The following is a 22202-nucleotide window of genomic DNA, read 5'->3' on the forward strand; positions in this document are numbered from 1 at the left end:
GAAAAACTATTTAAAAGTTTTATTAATATTTATAATCCTATCTCGAAATCTGAATAAAGAATTAAGCAAGAAAATACATTACTTACTGTTTGCTGGAGGAAAAATGTCGACAATGATAAGATCAATTCCCTTTTTTTAAACAAAATTGTATAAAACGCAAGAATAATATTTAATTTGACGTCACAACCGAAATTTTTCTTCACAGACGTGGAATCGATTAAGAAACTTTGCGAGGTCTTTGCATAACCGAAAACATGTTCTGCTACGACAACGTCGGTAAGAACACTGATTTTGGCAGCTATCCCTACTATTGTCGAGTGCCAGTGATTATGTATAGCTTTTCTCTTCGATACGACTTTTGTATATAAAAACGCCCCGACGGCTATGATTTGAAAGCGTTAGTTTGTATATATAATCAGTTAGAGTATATATACATGCCTATACTACCTGATCAGATAGAGGTATACTTGTATTTACTATGAATAATCAATTCGAAGTTTCATAAAAAAAAAGATTAAAAAAAAAACACGACCACATTGTTACTTCTATTTTGGTGCATTAATAAATAATGTTGTTACTTTCAACACATTAACCAACGAAGTATAATTGGTCAGGTAAAAATAAGTATTTTCAAGATTGTCACAAACATTAAACTACCGCATTTTCGATTTATTTATCAATATTGCTTGTACAAGCTTTACCGGAAATCGTTACCAAGTTATATTTCAATCGATAAGTCATTTAAGACATATCTTCTAAATATGAATTTAATAGTCTAAAATTACTGACAATGTTGTGTTTTAAGTAAAGGGTGTAAATTTCATAATCGTTTACCACGAGGAAAAAGCTCTGCTGATCACGCGTATAAAAGGTTTCATCGTCCGGTCTTAGTTTACTTTTACGCGCACCATTTATAATTAAGATAAAGTATTTGTTTAGATAATTTGTTTCTCTGTACAGTTTTTATTTTAAACAACAGTCTACCGTATAGTCAAAACATATTAATTTTGGTATTCAAGTGGGTTAAATTATTTACGGTTTTATAATTGTTCTTGAAAGTGTTTGGAATATAATGTTATAAACTGCTGATTTTATACTTAAACAGATGTCGGGCCTATTTCAATAATATGAAGCTTACAAGAACTAAAGTAATGTATTTTTATTTATAGAATTAACAGTTGACCTTTAGAAAGTGACTTGAAAAAAGCTCTGTTACAAACGACGACCAATTTTTCAGAAAAAAAAAAAACATTTTTTAAAATGATTTTTGTTTCGAAAAAGTAGTTAGGTAGGTTAACTACAGTTCATCTGTTACTTATTATTTATTACTTATTACAAAGGAATATATCTTCTTCAGCTATAAAATCACCAATCCTCTACCACTGGGTAGGCCAGTTGCTACTTTATATTTAATAGATAATGAATTAATAAATTTGGAGCACCCTCACTGCAAGACGAAGACCGCTCTCAAAGATCGTTACTAATACAGCGACTTCTCGAGTAAGAACGTGTCGTATTGTGAATATAATAAGCTAAGCTTATGAAAAAACTTTTTTTTTTAATTTAAAAATTCCGAAAACCTTTTATTTATACCTTATCATTTCTAATAGTAATTATATAGTTATTTTAGTCCCTTAAATTTTAACCAAAAAACTAAATATTGTGTTTTCTGAAGAGATTTTAATTGTATGTATTTTTATTACGTCCAATCGTGTACACGTTAAAACAAGCCGTTGGCTTTCGACTTAATGTAGCATAATTAATGCATCGAATGATTTGAATGACGTTCTTGCTAACAAGTTTTCGCAAGAATGACTCCCTTATACGAGGGGAAGAATACGATTAAGAAATGCTAGACTTTGTTAATATTCAGTTAATATTATAAACATAATTATTTAGTGGAGAGGCAAATATTTATTTAAATTAAAAATGTAATGGGTAGGGTAAGATGTGCTTTAGGACACTTCCTGTTTAAAACCTTTATAGATGTGGGACACTATTGTTTAATGGAAAGATGTGGGTGTCGTCGGGAGTATAGTTAAAACCAACCCTATAGCTGTATTGTTTTGACAGTTCGACTTGAATCCGCGTACAGCGAGCATTGCCTAAGTTTAATTGCATCACAGTTGTATATATTGTAAAACGGATCACAGTACAAATTAAATATCTGAGTCTTTTGTGAAACTTACCTATAATTACATAGAATTTTTTTTGACTTTGTTTCATCCCAGGTTTTAGTATTAACTTATTAAACTATAGAGATAAGAAGAAACGCAACAGAGAAAATACTATTTATTAGATATAATTTAATTTTTTTGTTATTGGAATATCTACTTTAAATATGTATATTTCTTGGTTGTTATATCGGATGAGAAAACGACAATAACTAATTGAGATTTTCAAATTAAAGCAAAGTAATTATGGCCAGGTGAACTATTTTCTGATGAATTTTTTTTTCAGACTCTTGCAGCGCCTAATACCACTTACAAAGCTATATGTTTTTATCAGAAGCGCTTTTGATTTTTTTGTATTACTTGTTCTATCTTGGGAATAAAGAACTGATAACGAGTAATTTATTTTAAACCAGTTTTTTAATTATGCACACATCCCGATAGTTCAAAACACAGAGTAACAAATTTATGTTATTCTTAATTTCTATATTTAAAAAAAAATATTTTAAGATATAAAGGGAAAGCAGCAGTACGCAGTAACTCATTTAATTCCTTATTAATGAGTTACTGCGTATTGAATTCGTTTTATTTCATGTTTTCGGAAATCTATTGTAAAATTCTTTCAACGGTTTTCATATTCGTATTATGCTAAAGTTCAGCGAAAGCATCATTCGTGCAATATTCGAGGAAATTATTACGTGGATATTTCATAATTCCACGTAATTATTCGTATTCAATATATTATTCGTTCGAACATACCAAACGTTATAATTTACTAAAAATATCTTTACACTCCGGGTGAAAATATTTTATATTTAAATGTAAACCTAATTAAATATTAGATTATAGATTTTTTTATTACTAGGCTACCTCTGTAACTCTATGCAAGGGTGACTTATTCCAACAGCTCAGACCAATTGCTGTTCGTCTTTTATTTGGATAAAAATTTCTGAATTGGCCCTAAAAATTCGTAAATAAAACATTCAAAATCAAGTCAAATGATAAAATTTGTAAAATAAATTGTAAAATTTTATTTTAAGAGTCCTTACTACTTTATTGAGAAGATTCATGTCCCTCCTCAGGTTTAATATATTTACAAACGATTGATGCGATAAGATTCCGTAGTGGCTCGGCGAAACAAAACTTCCCGGCGGCCGAAAGAATCCACGCCGGAGCTGCATTCAATATGCACGAAGCCACGGCTTGTTTATTTATATTTGATGTGTTTGAAGTTGCGCTGCTAGCTGATTCATCCTTTGTGCAGCTTCATAAAAATTGAGGGCGGCGGGCTGCCCTTCGGGTAGAGTGGTTTTGCCCAGGCTGACGTAACCGGAGACGGAGGAGGCGGGAGGGGTTCTTCTTCGCATAAACAAAAGAGGCGGTTCGGGCTGCATCCTCGGGCTGTATGAGTTACCTGTTTAGGCGTTGATAATTCAGGGGGGAGCCGTCGATCTCGGATTACGTAGGTTCAACAATAAACGCGATTGCGTGTAAATGCTGTGAGAATGATAGAAAATACGAAAGATCTCTCTCTTTTTTTAGAGAGGGTGAAAATAAAAAGGTTTATATCCAGGTTCATTTCCCAAAAATAGGACGCGGTAAGGGTGGCCCCCTCAAACGAGAGCCATGACAATTAATCCGATTAGTGGCTAGAGGTGAGTTACCACCCGAGCTTGTACCTTTCCCTTTACTGAGCGGAGGTCATCAATATACACAATTAGTGGTTGTAGGTGATTTTATATCCGAGCATGTATTATTCGATGATAGTAAGTCATGATGGTGGAGGAGGTGTGGTGTCAGAAGTGGGATTGAGATGATATATATTTAAATGTTTACAAAGGCTATTTACAATTTACACTTTTAACCGGAATACAATGGCTCCGACCACTTGACCACAACGGCGTTCGAATTTGAGTTCGAAGGCACAACAATGATATAGCATTCAAAAGTGTAGTGTTCGAAAGTATGAAGCGTAAACGCTACATGTAATACATTTGAACCGTCAGATGTATTCATTTAATGTTGTCACTATTTTGGAAAGGTACGCGGTTTGCTGTAACACAGTTTATAACTAGTATAGCTAACAATGAAATATTAGAAGTAAATATGTTGTAATTTTAAATAAATAAATAATAATAATCGTCATATATAATAATAATATTATAAAGTATATAATTTATTATTTATTAATAACCTTTTGAAGATAAGGCGTATGTACGAGGATAACGCTTTGTTCGTCGCATCGCAATCTTGTTGTTTATATAAGAGTGTGATGTGGAAACACGTTTATTTAATTATTAAAACAATTTGTGCGCGGAAAATGAATAATTCGCCTACGCGCGGTTGCGCATCGAACCATGGCTCAAATCCGACTCCCAGAACTCCAACGGCCGCGGGCGCACGTGCTGCGCGTCTTGGCTACCTGCCAAGAGCAAGCAAGAGCGCGTATCGTGCACGCCGTGCGAGTGAGCGAGACGAGTGGGCGAGACAAACAAAAGGTTGAGCGTTGTGACGACGTCCGCGGGAACTTTCACATCTGGCGGCTTTTTATATAGCAATATTATTACATACTCCCCCTTTTGACCAGGACCAGTGACCTCACAACTGGTCAAACCGACACAAGCTTTCGCGGTCGGCCGCGAGGACGTTTTGGAGCCACAGGCTCAGGAATCTCAGTGCATTCACCCTCTCGCGAATGATAGCGTCTTAAGTCAGAGACATGATACTTCCCAATGGTAATGTCGGACTTATCAGGAAACGCTAACAGGTACGTAGTTGGGCTAACTTTCTTCTGAACGACGTAAGGCCTGTCTCGTTTAGGTACGAACTTAGCGCTGACTCCTTTTGCAGAGTTGCTGAGAACGTGCGTTTTCATCAATACGAGGTCGCCGACGTCGAGACTGTCACTTTTACGAATTTTATCTTTAACAGCTTTGCGGAGGTCTTGTTGGTGTTCAATACTTTCTTTGCTGGACTGGAGAGTATCTGCGAGTCTTAGCAGATAAGGTGTGATTTGCGGCACGTAGTTCTCCGCTTCGACAACTGCACGCAAGTCCGTCTGAGCTGCAATTGGTGAGCGAAGTTCGCGAGCAAAAGTCAGGTATGCAGGAGTCTGTTGGGTTGCTTTTGTCAACGATGTGTTTAAAGCGAAACGAATAAATGGCAGAGCTTCAGGCCATTTTTGATGGTGATTTTCCACGAGGATAGCCATTTGCACCTTAAGGTCCCTGTTCTTCCTCTCCACAGGATTCGCTTCTGGATGATACAGGGGCACCAGATTCTGCTTAACACCCAAAACAAACATAGCTTTCTGCATAACATCGGCGACGAATTGGACACCATTGTCAGAAATTAATCGCCTAGGAACACCAAAACGAAGGAAAACCTCCTCTATCAAGATCTTAGCACAAGCTTCAGCAGTAGCTTCAGTAAGCGCAAACAGCTCTACCCACTTACTGGCGGTGTCTTCGACAATAAGGACCCAACGTTCACCCTTGGGACCCTTAGGAAGTGGACCGAACAAATCTACTGCTACAACTTCGAAGCGCTGTGCGGGTACTGGAGTCTGCAACAAGCCTGAAGGCTTCTCATTTGAAGGCTTGTAACGCTGACATTCAGTACAAGAATTGAGATACTCCGCTACAAAACGACGCATTCCAGGAAAATAGAACCGCTGGGAAATACGATGCAAAGTCCTATCAACACCACCGTGACCAGCTGTTGCAGCGTCGTGACATTCAACCATAACTTGCTTCCGACGGTTGACTGGTACAACAAGCTGCGGTTCTTCCGTTTTTGCTTCTGTATATCGGTAAAGTATCCCCTTTGACATATGATAACCTCTATCTGTCCACCTACAAATCTCCACTTCTTCCTTTCCCTCCAGGCCCAGGATAATCTTCGCGATTTCAGGATCTGCGAGCTGATCTTCACGAAGAGCGGTTGCCTCCCATCGTGGCGTTTCAACCACCACCGTACAGACGCCACAAGCATCTCGAGCCTCCTCAACGCATGGCGGTCGACTGAGAGAATCTGCGATGACGTTTGCCTTTCCTGGGGTGTAGTCCACTTGGAGATCGAAAGACTGCAACTTCATAGCCCAACGGACCAATCTACCTGCAGGAGACTTCAAGGTTAGTAACCACTTCAAGGGCTGGTGGTCGCTGGCGACGCGCATGGGATGACCATCGATGTAGCCGCGGAACTTCTCGACTGCCCACACAACTGCAAGAGCTTCACGCTCGGTAGTTGAGTAGTTTCGTTCCGCCGAAGTCAGAAGGCGGCTGGCGTACGCGATCGGACGCTCCTCGCGCGGCGACTCCCCCTGCAAGAGAGCTGCACCTAGAGCATAGCTGCTCGAGTCAGTCCTAAGCACAAAAGGAAGACTATAATCTGGCTGGATGAGGATTGGAGAAGAGGTAAGTGATTTCTTAAGTTCCAAGAACGCGGTGACTTGAGCTTCGCCCCACAACCAAGACTGATCTTTCTTCGTCAGCATAGTCAATGGTTGCGCAACCTTTGCGAAGTTCGGCACGAACTTGCGGAACCACGAGCACGTCTGTAAGAAGGATTTCAAGTGCTTCACATTCGTTGGCTCGTTCATATCGACGATGGCGCTGATTTTGTCAGGATCCGGCGATAGCCCTTGAGACGAAATCACGTGACCTAGATACTTAACACTTTCTCTAGCAAACACGCATTTAGCTCGATTGGCGCACAGGCTGAAGACACGAAGGCGATCGAAAACAGCTCGAAGATCCTGTAGATGCTGAGCAAAGTTTTCAGAGATCACGATGAGGTCGTCTATGTAACCTAAAATAGTCACGCCTTTTAAAGCAGACCCTGAACGAAACCTGTCAATCAGACGCTGGAACGTCGCTGGAGCGTTGCGCAAGCCAAAAGGCATACGCTTGAATCTGAAAACGCCAAATGGTGACACGAAGGCGGTCTTGTCGCGATCCTCTTCCTTGACAGCAACCTGCCAGTAACCTGCCTTGAGGTCGATGGTGCTCATGAAACAACTTTTGCCAGTATACTGCAGTAGATCGTCGATCACCGGAAGCGGATAGGAGTCAACCTTTGTGACGGAATTCAATTTGCGATAATCCACACAAAATCTGTAGGACCCATCCTTTTTAGGTACCAACAGCGCTGGTGCTGCCCACGGAGACTCACACTCTTCGATGACACCCTCCGACAGCATCTTATTAATTTCAGCCTCCATAACTTCTTTTTTCGCAGGCGTCAGGCGGTACGGCGGGACGGCGATCGGCAGGTGGGTGCCGGTGTCAATGCGGTGTTCAGCGAACGACGTCGGTCCTCCCCCTTCTCGGAAAATGTCCTCGTATTCCTGCAATGTCTGCGCAAGGCTTTCTCTTTCAGGTGGTGACAGCATCATACCCTCGTCCGAACGCAACATGTCGGCAGAGGCGCACCCGATGAAGTTACGTGATTTCTCACAACGCAAGGGGTGAATGACCTGAGGTTGATCAGCTGTGAACCACGTTTCATTAAAAATCACAACATCAATAACCAAACCAGCTTTACGTATAAAATCAATGCCTAGCAATGTTTCATTGTTAACTGCATCTGGAAAAATTATAAATGTGATAGGTATTGATGCGCCCGCGAGCATCACCACAACGTCCACCAGTCTGACTGTCACGTCACGCACTACACCGTCAGCAAGTTTTACAGTCATGACGCTGCTACGCATCGGCTGCCCTAACTTAAGCAACAAGGAGTACAGCGTGGATCCGGCAACGCTACGTTTAGCCGCCGTGTCTAATAGACCGGTACCGCGATAGCCAAAAATCTCTATGTCCAAAATTGGACGGCCTTTGGTACAAACATCCGGACGCAAGCGCTCGGTACGCGAGTTATCCACTGACCGCGCATCAGGCACATCATATACATTACAAACAGAATTTAAAAAAACAGTATTACAATCAAAAGAAACATGGGCTTGACATTGCGATGCCTCGGTTTTGGAATATAATTGCCTATTTGTGGACATAAAATCGCATGAAAAGAACGAATCCTTAGTGTCCGTATTTTTTGTATTACAGTTTACACAATTAGCACGAATAACACCTTTCGTACCACAACCGTAACACGAAACTGTATGCGGATCACTTTTAGATTTAAGTCTTGAGCACTCATCACGATCATGTCCACTCTTCTTGCAATAAACACAAAACCGTTTACCTCGATTCGGCGCATTCGCTGCGCTTACTACAGCAGGTACGGCGGCGGCGGCGGCGGCGGCGGCGGCGGCGGCGGCGGCGGCGGCGGCGGCGGCGGCGGCGGCGGCGGCGGCGGCGGCGGCGGCGGCGGCGGCGGCGGCGGCGGCGGCGTTGCACGTAGCACGCGCGCGCGAGCCCGCACTCCCTGCTCGCTGATCGCTTTGTACACTTTCTCGTGTTAATTTGAAACGAGCCGTGCAACCGGCGAAGTTTCCCGACGGAGACGGATGAGCCGAAGACGACGATGGCGATGGTGATGGCGAGGGCGCTCCTGTGGTGAAGGCCGGCGATCGCAGCAAAAGACTCTCGATTAGCTGGCGGTTTGACTCCGCTTGAGCCTTGGCGAACGCCGCCATGAACGACGATAGCTGCCCCTCGGTCATGAACCTGTCCGAGTCCTCATCCTCGACGTTGTTACGGACGGCTGGAGCCTTGCGACGCGGCATCGCAAACAACAGATGCAAACCACTGACGAAATTCACTCCGATAACGCACAATTGTTAAATTTTCGATGGGATTCTTCTACGACGCTAAGATGGCGAACGGTTGAATACGCGATTTCGTCGATAATTAGCGTGTAGGCCCCACGTTGGGCGCCAGTGTGATGTGGAAACACGTTTATTTAATTATTAAAACAATTTGTGCGCGGAAAATGAATAATTCGCCTACGCGCGGTTGCGCATCGAACCATGGCTCAAATCCGACTCCCAGAACTCCAACGGCCGCGGGCGCACGTGCTGCGCGTCTTGGCTACCTGCCAAGAGCAAGCAAGAGCGCGTATCGTGCACGCCGTGCGAGTGAGCGAGACGAGTGGGCGAGACAAACAAAAGGTTGAGCGTTGTGACGACGTCCGCGGGAACTTTCACATCTGGCGGCTTTTTATATAGCAATATTATTACAAGAGGCTTTTACTTTATAAAAGCTTGTCATACGAAACAAAAGATTCTTTTTCTTATTTTTAGAGACAGGTTTTACTTAACTCTACATTATGGCGCTACGTCATGGTTCAGTTTATAGTCACGTAAGACGTCTACAGGTAATTACATAATGAAAAATGTGCTATTTTAATAAAAATAAAAAATTTATCCCTTTTACCTTTAAAATACATACATTTGGTTATAAATGTATAAGCTATAGTTGCAGAGATAATAACGTAATGATGCTAAAGTCCCGTAACTTAAAAAAGGCGTTCTAAATAATCTACGTATTTAAATTATTTATTGTTTGCTATCTGTCCTTGCAGAGTCTCAACTACCAAGTTTGTTGGTCTGTCGCATTATCGTTTTTCAGAATGTAATTAATTTTATAAAGGGATGATTGAAAACTTTATAAGTTTTTGCTAATAAATGGTCTATGCATTCACTACTTATTTTTACATGCATAATTAAAAATGAAAACATGTTTTAGAAAATATGCAAATATATTTTTCACGTAATAACTGTTGTCTTATATCAATCAGTCTTTGGTTATCTGTGTACTATGGTTAATAACACAATCAATGATATTTTTGCCTAAGGTGATTTACAGATGGAATTAGTTCTTGACTAGACAGACGGAGAAAATGAAACCCTTTATCTTCTATATTTACCCTACGGTGTTGTAGATACAATCCGCCCGCCCAGCCCTACAGTGTCTTGTTCCGTGTGCAGCCGGGCGGATTTCAAAAATTACCACGTACTTGGTATTAGTTCCATGATCGCAACCGACATAAATTTCTCTTAGCTTACATGGACTGCGAAACGGTCAAACCATAGCACGAGATAAAGTTAGCGTCATCTATCGTCAATTATATTAAGCTTTCCACGACTTGAAGGATCTTTAACTTCTAATACAATTAATATCCTTATAATATTTGTATTATTAATAATTTAGAAAATTCACTAAAACACTTCAAATAAACAGCATACTTGAAAGTGTATATAGTATAAAATAAGAAATAAGTTATACCACAATAACACATAATTTAACTTCTCTACTAAATTATGTATCATAATTTATTTCTTATCGGTTATCGTTTTTCTTTATCTCTGTAGCTACTCTTTTAAATATGTTATTTTATTTAGCCCCCTTAATCATTTTTTTGAATCATTCAGTAATTTTTATTTAATTTATTAAGGTCGCTGGAAGACACTAAGCGTAGGTCGCTTCCAAACGAATGTTTTTGTAGAATATCCACGGGAAAAGTCTATAGACGCAGCATGTCAGTCAAAATAAATTTCAATATTTTATTTTTATTACACTATTAATTTCTTATATACATTATAAATATACACTTTTAATGTTTGTAATAAATTGTAACACATACAGTAAATTACAAAGTCATCACAATTAAATTTGTTTGTAGTTATAAAGAGCAAATTATAATAAAGGGTTAAAAACTTACACATACATTTTATAAATAATAAATTATAAAAGAGCATTAGACTTTACAACGTTTTCATGGTGTAGCTTGGTCGTGACATACTTCAAGTCAAAGTCTATGAATTGGTGCATAGCTGAGATAATTTTACTATTTTTAAATTCATTTTGGCTCTGTTGAAATATCCCTCCACGATTTTTTTTCTAAAATATTAAGTCAGGCCGTCAATGGATGCTTAGCATGCATACATATGAACAATCATTCTGGAAAAATATAATTAAAACATATTATCACCATCATAATTTCAATATATTTACGAAGGCGATAAGGAAGCAATCAAAATTTGATTTTGACATTGCATTATGTCTTTACGAGGTATACGTATATGTTATTGAAGTAAATCTTCGTTCAATAACAGGTGTGTAGTTAAAATGGCTTACTATATATAATGTATTAATAAAAAATGCTTTGGTGAATTGATGAAACAATACCATAACATTTTCCAATTGGTCGCTCTAGCTTAAATTTTGATATTGTCCGTGGTCATCTATCTGTCGTTAACACAAGTGTGTTGGCAAAGCATGTTTTGTGTCAAGCTTGATGACCAAGTTGATCGAAGTTCTTGACATTTGCAGCAATGATATTATAGTTCTGTTCAATACAGCCGACGCCATCTAGTGGTTTGTGATAGATAATTGTTACTTGATCAGTCAAAGTTGGTACAGCGAATTTTCTTAGTATTGCCATATGCAAATTATTCCGTATTATTTAAAAACCAATATTTTGATTAAATCAATATTAAAAATATACGTTTTTAATATTATATAACATAGAAGTCTTGTGTGTAAATTTATAAATACACCTATAAAATTTGTCCGCTTACAGAGAAAATATAACGAAATAAACATGGATGAACGTTATGAGATGGAAGATCGGATCAATAAGTTCGCACGCAGGGTCGTCTGGGGTAACTCCTCCCATCGGCTACTGGAAACAGATATCATAGAGTCGCTTTAAAATAAAATTTTTAAATAATTGTCTCTTATGATAATTTTTTTTTAAATACTTTTTTTAAAACTATTCAAGATAAAGGATTATAAAGTATATAAAAATTGATTGTAAAACAGGTGACACCTATAACACTACACTCTATATAAAAATCAATGACGTAAAGATAATTTGTTTTCAAATAAATTATTGTTATTACATTATTAATTACAGGTATTATCTGTGCCTGTAGACTGACTATTGTGTTTGTCATGTCCGTCGCATTTCAAAAGAAAAAATAAGGTAACATATTTCAGAGTGATCATCAAGGCTTATATGAAAGAAAGTGGTATAAAACGTTGAAAGGTTTTTGGGAACAAATGTGCTTTATTCGTGCAGTGGTGTTTAAGCCTCTTACGTCTAAAACCAATCACCTGTATAAGATTTAATCCGTCTTTCGTCACGTTATGGCGTAGTATATATATATATATATATATATATATATATATATATATATATATATATATATATATATATATATATGTATATATATTAATATATATATATATATATATATATATATATGTATATATATTAATATATATATATATATATATATATATATGTGTGTGTGTGAGAGTGAAAGTACTTTGCTTTTACCGATTTAATGTAATGATTCCTTAACACACTCTATAAAAGGTATTTATTATATAAATAAAAAAAAGTCACGTAGAATCAAATAAATTAAAGAAAAATATATGATTATTGAAACTTTTCGTATTTAATACTTCGCTTTTGATCTTTGTGCGTTTGAAGATACGCATTTAGATTCAAATTGATTATTCATAGGTAAGACAAAACAGGTCAGCTGGTTATTTATAATATATCGCCACAATGTCGCCTGACGTATATCGAAATAATTTATGTTCGTAAACTACGTCTTTGTCTACGATGTTACAGATTAGGAACAGGTCACCACTATTACATCAGTAGCTAAGTGTATGGTAAAGGAAAACAAGAAACTATTAGAAATTCACGAAATCAGACATTAAAAAGTAAACTGTACATGTTGAGACAACAATTAAAACTTCATCTCAATAAAATGCAAAAAGCTATCGCTCTAGAACTGTGTTAGCGTATGATAGCTAATATTAAGGTTTGCTTACAATAGTGAATTGCAAGAAATGATCATCACTTCCATGATATTCTTTTCAAAAAATTAAATCTGCGAAACTTCTTGTTTTAAAACTACAGTAAATATTTTATTACTATCCATTTGTTGTTGATTCAATTTCAAAATCAAAATATTCTAGCTCGACTTTCTTTAGTATTCTTATTATTCGTACTTCTTACTGTACATATTAACAACATTTTGTTTTCTGAAATTTCATTGATCAATATTGATCAATAAGAAGTCGCATGCGACCTTTACGCTGTCTGACGTCAGATCGATAGACGCTACTTATTGCAGGTGATCTAGGCTAAAGAAAACATCCACCCAGGCAAAACATTTTTGGTCGTCTTATTAACCCACGACTCCATTATTAGCTCATGACCATGAACGGCAGCAAGCGCACAGAACAATGGCTACTGGGTTCTAAAGGTTCTGGAGTCGGACCACGGACTGAGAATGGCAGTGTTGCTATCTTTTTTTGTTTTGCTACCTAAATTTGTTTTGTATTCGAGCGCTACCGTAGTACACCGGGAAAGGCTTTTTACAAGGACGAACTTTCAGCTTCATTTTGAGGTCTCTGTGCATTGCCTTACGTTTTCAATATAATAAGCAATATACAGCCTTAATACATCTCCACTCATGACAACGTAGCTGTAGAGACCTGAAGAGAGATAGAGAGAGTCTGTACGTCATGAGACCAGACTCACAAGAGGAATCAAGATAATTCAAACTTAAAATAAGGTGACTTCTGCAAATTCCGGACAATGATGTTACAATAAAAAAAATATACATATTTTTAACCGATACGTAAACAACCCTTTTTTTAATTATTCCATCATATTCAGTAGGAAGAACTATGGCATCATGAGTTTAAATTTATTTTTATATTCTATTCAAAATACAATTTTTGGTTTTTATTTTGGAATAAGTTGTGAATAACGGTTATTAATTTTTACAAGTCAGACGTTGAACTCGTATTATATACCGTGAATTGAAAATTCGAATAACATTATTTTGTAATGAGATTATAATTATTATTTTTTTATTAAATTTTTGTACAGCTATATTCGCTTATAATAAAAATAATCATATTTTTATGTAATCTTTTAAGCTTTATTGTCATATTTTTGTAACAATCACTGGTGGATTTATATATAATAAATGAATTTATTTATTATTTATAAATGCATAGTAATTATTTATGAACGTAATAAGGAGACTGCCAGAAGAGGTCGAATTAATAAAAACTATGACAAATTTAAGATCTCCTATAATGGAATCGTTCCTTTTGAATTTACTTAGCTACGAAACTCCAGAAGGGCTCTGACGAGAAGACTTCAGCGAACTGTCGGTTGTTTTATTAATACTTTTACATCCCTAATATATGTAGAGCAATTCCTTCGTGACACCATGTAAGAATGCGGTTTAGTAATAGATTTTTTACTGGTTTATGCGTTATAATTGGCACTCTACACAAAACAGTTAAGAAACATTCGCGCAGTGACGTTTTAAATATTTTGACAGAAATATCTCGAATATTTGTTTACAGCTGTCACAATAAATTTACTATAAGTGCATTTATTTAATCTTTCCGTTGTAATACATTATCGGTAAAATATTTCAACATGTCGGCGTCTTTGGATTCAGATTTAGATCCCATGGAAGAAATCCGTTTTCGGAAAAAACACGGTGGGATGTGGGTGGAAATTCAAAAGACTACACATTTTAATTTTGACGAGATTGAAAGTAAGCAATATTTCCTTAAATTATGTAACTAGAGTCCGATCGAAAGAACTGTATAGCGCCTTAGGTACTACTACCTAAAGCGCGGTACACTGGTTCCGGTCAGACTTTTAATTGATAATACTGGTATAGTTTAATGTATTACTAACAAAGAGTTACGTTTTATGTAAAGTTTCACCACATTGATAAAATATTAGAGGTGGTAGGAGAATATTCAGAAGCATATAAACCTTTGTGAATAAGTCGCTTTAAAAGGAGTTTTGTATAAGGCATGCATTCGTGTTTTTCGAGCGTAAATGAGGGTAAATTTAGTCACTATTGGTTTTGCGCGTCGCGTGATACAAAGCCGTGAGTGGATTACGCCTAAACCTAGCTATGCCACAGATAACGGAAGCCTAAACTTTGGTGGATAAACTTTTTAATGTACAACGTTAAAATAGGAGTATACAAAAATTTCGTCGACATATATACGAATAATTTTGTCCTGTTTTATTAGGTTTACTATAAGATAACAGCTTTCTGTATGCTCCATAAAATTAGTATAAGTTTTGTATAGCACTTTTATAATTAATTTCCGTATATCACTGAATTCTCATGTAGCAATTTTAGCAAAAAAAAAAAAGGTTTATAAACTTGAACTTGAAAAAAATCTATTGCAGTATTTAAAGTGGTAAAAAAGCTTAGGAAGAAATTGTTCTTACTATCGCGTTAAGGATATTGGTGAAAGTGGTAAATAAAGTAAAATGAAAAAAGAAATTTCCTTGTGTGATAAGATTACCCATTGTACTTTTTTGTTTATTATTATGCCTATATGTTTATAATAAAGAATATTAAGTGAATAAATAAAAACTTGTCAAGTTTGCTGTGGATTATTCCTAGAACAGGAACCTCATCGGAAATCTTCACAACTTTTTGTTGAAGAATGTTATAATTATCATGATCATCGTCATCATTATAGGCACAGGACGTTCACAGCTGGACATTGGCCGGTGAACAGAGGCCTTTATCCAATATCTTTCGGCGTTTTTGATGGACGTTCTAAACTACGTTTGCCGACCCGTGATTTCAATTTCGAAACCTTAATTCCCCACCAGCGATCCGTTCTGGGCGCTATGTAGCCTGCCCATTAATATTGCGGTAGATCTCAATTTGATTCTAATTTATTTCTATTCTGGAATTCTTCTCTTGACATACAAAAGTGATTACAATAAAAACGGTTATGTCTAAACACCTCTCTTGGCAGACGGGTCGGTGAAGGAAATCTAGTATTATAAAGTACGCAGAGGACATTGCTTCCCATCTTCTGGAAATATGTTTGTGCACAGTAGTAATGCTATATAATTAATGCACTAAGTCTAAATTATGTAATATCTCTGGAAACGAACCTACGATCTACAATCGCCAGTCTCAGTCCTCTACGCTGGGCTACCACTGCTTAGTAAACAAACGTCGGCTCAGGTGTGCTCTTAAGCTAAAAAAAATCAATAACTTATAGAGAGAGAGTTAATCTATGAAAGACTTCCTTGTATATAGCTACAAAACAACCATATCATGAGTTGGTATTGCAAAACAGAGAAGAATTCTTAGATTTCTGAGAAATTAAATATTATTGTAGACGCTATTAAAGGATAAAATAACAAACGAATAATAATTATTGAGTTATGGATTTTCTGACAATTTATATTTGTAGAGATCATGGTTATATTTTTTAAAATACAAAAGAGGGACGAGAAACCGGCTGCATCAGATTTAATATCGAGGTAATTACAATTAATTGTTTATAGGTGAATTTTAAGTGATAAATGTAGCATGTCTATCACTACAAAGCAGCGGTGCTATATTTTTGAGGTATAAAACTGGCAAAGGTTTTATAGTACAAATTTTGCATAGTTACCTTTGGGGTTACATTGGGACAAAAATTTATGTTTATAACATTACCACAGTAATATAATGTACTAATCTATGAAAAAGGATTTACTTAAATAAGTATTTCACACAATTTTTTTTATGATTACACAGTATATTCATGTTTTATGATTATCTATTTCCATATACCGTATTTACACAAATATACTTAGCTGTCCTCACCCGGCTTTGCGAAATCAATGAACGCGCTCTTATCTCCTTTGCGAGTAGAATTTCGTAAAATCATAGCTTTTACTCGACTGTTACAGTCGAAGTTTTAGTCCACATTCTAAAATTGACCAATGGCTGGCAAAGGGATTACGATGCTTTTTAGTACTCCAACGTGGGCACTGTTTAATAAAAAAAAAATTAAAACGAAGGAAGTATTTTTAGATCTATCAAAGAGGTTTCGATATTTTTGGAGCTGCTACGTGAAAAAAAAATAAAACGAAAGAGGATTTTTAGGTCTCATTTTAGAGACGTGCTGCACACCGGACTTGGTATGACGGACTCTTATATGATGGAACGTGTAATGGTCGCATTGGATCGCGGCACTTCTCCCTATGTCACGATGGCTACATTTGCGAAAGCACTCTCTCTTTACCTGCGTGGGAACCTCGAAGAAAGAATATCATACGCTTTTACTGTAAGCATTACAATTATTTTCTAAAAAGTGTAAAGGATAAGTCCTTTAAGTGACAATTGCCACAAAACACCTGACTTTAAAAAAAAACAGTCTATTGTGCACTCTTCTTAAGCCAAGGCATTCGGAACCTACTTAGCTTTAAGTTGAAGAAGGGATTAGGAGACTCAAACTCATTTTAGGTGGGGTTCTTCTGGTCAAATACATGAATGAAGAAACCAATAAAATAAGACACAAATACTTATAAAATTGTGATATTAATTACTTTCAAAAGTTATTTTATGTAAAAAGTGTATTGTTTTTTCATATTAGAGATCAAATTTATGCCTGCAATGGTTCTTATTGTACTAGTCTGTATTTATAAACCCAGCGGAAAAACCCACGGGCATGAGCTCTTCTCAGATACTTTAAAACGGAAGATATCATTATCATTGTCAACATTTTCAGGCGTGGGATGTCCACTGCTGAACATAAGTCTGCCCCACAGACCGCCAGTCAGCAGCCGGCATCTAGAGTCTTCCGATGATCTTAACATGGCCGTCGACCTCCTTGTAAGTGGTATACGTCATACGCTTTGTTTACTGGTTTGTGGGTTGACTTTAGAACTGTAAAACCCTAGCGGACATTTATTTCGCGCAGATTGTGGCCTGTCTCTGCTACTGCCCCTTGCCAATTCTCTGGACGAGTTCGAATACCACGTTTCTCTACGATTCTTCTTATTCCTGTTTAGAAATAAAATATAGGTGAAGTAAATACTAAATTAAAATTAAGGATCGTCCCCTGTCGGGTGCCTATGTACGAGTATATATATACTTGGTGGAGCGCTCGCTAAAGCGATCTAAAAACTCGGCGTTCTTCGAATCTGTTAATACATTTATATAACAGCGTATGCTAAAACGCCCGAGAGAGTCCCCGTGTTTACTAAAAACTTACAGCACTCTGCAACAAAAAAAAAAACAGTGAAATGCAGATCTGAATACGCTTTATCTATTATTTATTAAGTGAAAGATATAAAAAAAGAATTTTTAGAAGGGAGTTCTAATATTCATTTGTTTCGTTACGTATGCAGTGCTACGATTTGTTGGGCGAAGGCTACTTGCGACGAGAGACTATGTATCAGTTAATGAAAAAGAGTTTAGCGAAGGCATCCAGAGATGACGATGTAGAGGAGGCAGTAAAGGTTAGATGACTATCATAAAACGATTAATAAGTTATATGGATTGATTTCCGCGCTATCTTCCTTATATTATTGGAACTCGAAACCTAATCTATAATAGTTCACTTAATAGCTTCTAGATGGCACTGATTTATAAAATAATTTATGCTTCTTTTCAAAATGAAAATTTAATCATTCTTTTTAAAGGCGAATTACGTATTTTATTAGTATTTCCATTTAATTTAACTGTTAAATGGTTTTACATTTTTTCACAAAAAGTCATTAACTACAAAGAAATATGAATCGCTTACTAAAAATCGTAACATAATCGACCTATACACTAAAAGCTTATAATATAAAAATTGCGTAATTTGAAATAGTTAATTTGTTTTTAACCAATGTCCTTAAAGGCAAGTAACTAGATGAGAATTTTATATTTATATGAAAATACAAATAAATAAACATTAAAACGTAAAATGCATTGAGACAATCTTCAAGAGGACAAGCAAACTTCAAGAGGACTGGTAAATCAATGTTAATGTCTGTTGTTACAAAACTGTGTATTTATGATAAGTACATTATAACGATTTAAATTGTTTCTAATTGTGAACACTTTCAAATGACATTCTCATATCGATGATTCGTAATATAATTTAACCTAGCTGTAAATAAATGAAAATAAGTCAATGAATAATTAGGCATATCCTTATGAAATAATTATTGTTACATTCATTTACAATGGATAAATTAAAATCATCTTGATTTTTTGTAACAAAAATGTTCAAAGACTAAAATAAATTTTCAATAATAATCATTTTTCTATGCTATGGGTGAACTAGTGTTGATAATGATGATTACAATAACCTTCGTAATATTTTATTTTTAAACTTTATTAGAATAAAAAACTCATATTACAGGAGCTAGTGGATATAATGCTGAAAAGGATGGACGCTGATCTCGACGGTGTGATAAATTTTAACGATTTTCACACATCGGTGACGAAAACTCCTTCGCTATTGGAAAGCCTTGGATACTGTCTGCCGGAAAGGCCAGCTGTTTATGCTTTTGTGGCAACCTGGTGCCCTTCGTGGAAACCGATGTGAGATTGTTGCGATGAGTAGGAATATACGCGGATCTTAATCGCATTTATTTTGCCATACTTCGTGACATTTTTAATGTTGCATGACTAAATAAAAGAGATAACAAATTTAAATTCATAAAACAGGTACGTAATAACCTGTTAAAACAGTTATTTATGCCATCAATTGTGTAGAGTAATCGTTGTAATTCAACTGAAAATTATTTATGTGCATCCGTTATCAAACTGGAGTTTTAACTATTAACCACTGACCTTTTGTTCAATGGAATTTTCTGCGCCTTTTTTCGATATCAAAATGGCAAATTATAATATTGTAACAGTCACTATTTTAATTCAACATTAGTTATTTCAATGTAATTCTTACACTTCATAAAATGATTAAATAGGTAATCATTCTTAAATTATAAAGAGAACGTTAGTGAAAGAGAAAGGATATAAGAAAGGATACTGTTCTACATTTTATATTATTATGTATTTTATAAAAATCGTAAAAACAAATATTTTTCTGTTGAAATTATATTAAAGAACTGTATTTAAATACTTCTTTTATTATTGGACTTTTGTTTTTCAGCCGATAGGCGCCCACTGCAAAGCATAGGTCTGTCTCAAAGATCGCTGCGACGACCTGCGATGCCTGCGACTTTCCCTCACTTCAGCTTTTTTATCGATTACTACACGAGAACCTTTCTGCCCAAACAGCCATCGGTTGCAAGATCGGTTGTTGTAGTTATAATCTCCCAAAATTTATTATGGGGTGTGTCTAGCAAATAAAATCTATATTGTATCTACGTATTGAGATTATGATAGCGTTCTTTCTACCACACTATTGTAAACCATAAAAGTAGATAATAGTAGCCTTTTAAGTGTGCAAGAAATACGTTGAGTGTGAACTACCAGGGCGCGTTTGGAACCCTTGTAGTTTTGTGGAATGTCATCATAGAGGAGCTCAATTTGATTCTAAATTCTATCCAATTGAACTCTTCCTGTTTTTTCCTCATGGCGTATACAATGATTATTGTAAATTCTTCCTCGTCGTCGTCAAACCATATATACCTACTGCAAAGCATAGGCCTCCTATTTTGAATTTTTTTCCTCAGATATATCTATGGGCTGAATTATCATTGCCGTCTCGCATGGCGATGGCAGTGACCTCTGGATACTAGTTTATGAGCAGTGACAATCTTATACAGTTAATGCATAAATTGTGAATTTGCGACTTAACCGCTAGTCTCAGTGCTCTACTACAGGGCTACTACTATTTATTGCATTTTTAATACGAACGAACTTTTCTGTACTTACAAAGAATAAGTTTGGTCAATGTTTTAACGCATACTTTCGTTGGTTCAGACCCATTGCAACTACATTGGTACCTTTCGTTAGTAATTGTAGCGTTGGTAGAATCATCATCATAATTTCAGCCACTGATAAACATAGGTATCCTTCAAGAAGCGAAATGCATTCAGGATCTTATAACCACCTTAACAAAATCGTCTGTACACCTTGTGGGCGTACTTCCCACGCTGTGCTTGATGGTTCGTGATATTTATGCCAGAACATTAAGGCCCCGGCCTTTTCTGTGCTGTGCTACCACTGCTGCTTATATAAATACATAATTTCACAACTGCAGTTCATAATTCTGTAACATTTCGTTCTTTGACATATGTAAATACAAGTAAATTAAAAAATTATTTAAAATTGGTAATAAAATTAAAAATAAATACCAAAGAAAGATTAAGTTAGAATACATAACTACAAACATTCTCGATACTAATAAAATAAAAAAAAAACAAAGTGCAATATATTTATATTTTTTTGCAATATATATTTTAATCTTTATCCCAATCTTCACTCATAGTGCTCACTTTAAAGCATAGACCTTCTCTAAAAATATCTATGGAGGGATATATTATTATCAGTTCGCTTGGCACGCAGAGGACAGCTAGAGAATTGATAAAGGAAAGCTGCCCATCTTGTAGAAACTTGTTCCTGAACAGTGTCAATCTTATATTATTAATGCAGAAAGTGTGAATTACGTAAGATTGCACAACAGGAATGGAGCCCGCGACCATCGTAAGTCTGAATCATATACTGCTGGGCATCATTGCTCATATAACTATTTATTAATAGTTGACAAAAATTATTTCTTTTTCTATTTTCAAATAATTTGGTATAATAAAAGGCGAAGTAAACAAAACATAAACATCGTTGCGCTGCGCAATCGTGTGGACGTACCTTGATTTCTTTTTAGAAGTTTTGTTAGCTTTCATCAATTTCACAAGACGCCCGACTCAGTAAACTTGTTTGAAAACAAATTTGCGAAACTTAAAAAGGCCTTCGCAAAATGTTTTTATGTTACACAAGCGGTACCAGGAATCAATATAATAATTATATAGATAGCCTATCTATATAATTATGATTATTACAGGAGGTCTATTATATATTGAACGAATATCGGCTGACATAAATGAAAGAATAAAATAATTTAAATATTTAAAAACACGTATTGTCATTAAAAAAAGTAAATTAACTTTATGGACAAATCTATTATTATATTTTTTTTCTTTCGATGTTATTGTATGTTAAGTCTTTTATCATACTTTGTAATGGGAGACGTTAAGAGTATCAATTAGGTTCTATTGGAAATCTGTGGGAGTGTTCCTATGTCTAGTAGTGGATGTCCTATAACTCAAGTAATACGGCCAAGCCGACAAGTACAATCA

At 36.1% G+C, this 22202-nt stretch overlaps 1 protein-coding gene across 1 annotated transcript; it reads left to right on the plus strand.

Annotated features, from left to right (window-relative positions):
• The first annotated feature begins 14561 nt into the window (after window positions 1–14561).
• On the plus strand, window positions 14562–19486 carry LOC137921554 (calaxin-like). Its single transcript, XM_068764354.1, has 5 exons — window positions 14562–14682; window positions 16370–16439; window positions 17050–17230; window positions 18297–18407; window positions 19301–19486. The coding sequence occupies exons 1-5, from the start codon at window positions 14562–14564 to the stop codon at window positions 19484–19486; spliced, it is 669 nt and encodes a 222-aa protein (XP_068620455.1).
• Window positions 19487–22202: the final 2716 nt, after the last annotated feature.

This window comes from Battus philenor, unplaced genomic scaffold (genome assembly GCF_028537555.1).
Source record: "Battus philenor isolate CCGP_79_NKW_IND1 unplaced genomic scaffold, ilBatPhil1.0.hap1 SCAF_1, whole genome shotgun sequence".
Lineage (NCBI taxonomy): Eukaryota > Metazoa > Arthropoda > Insecta > Lepidoptera > Papilionidae > Battus > Battus philenor.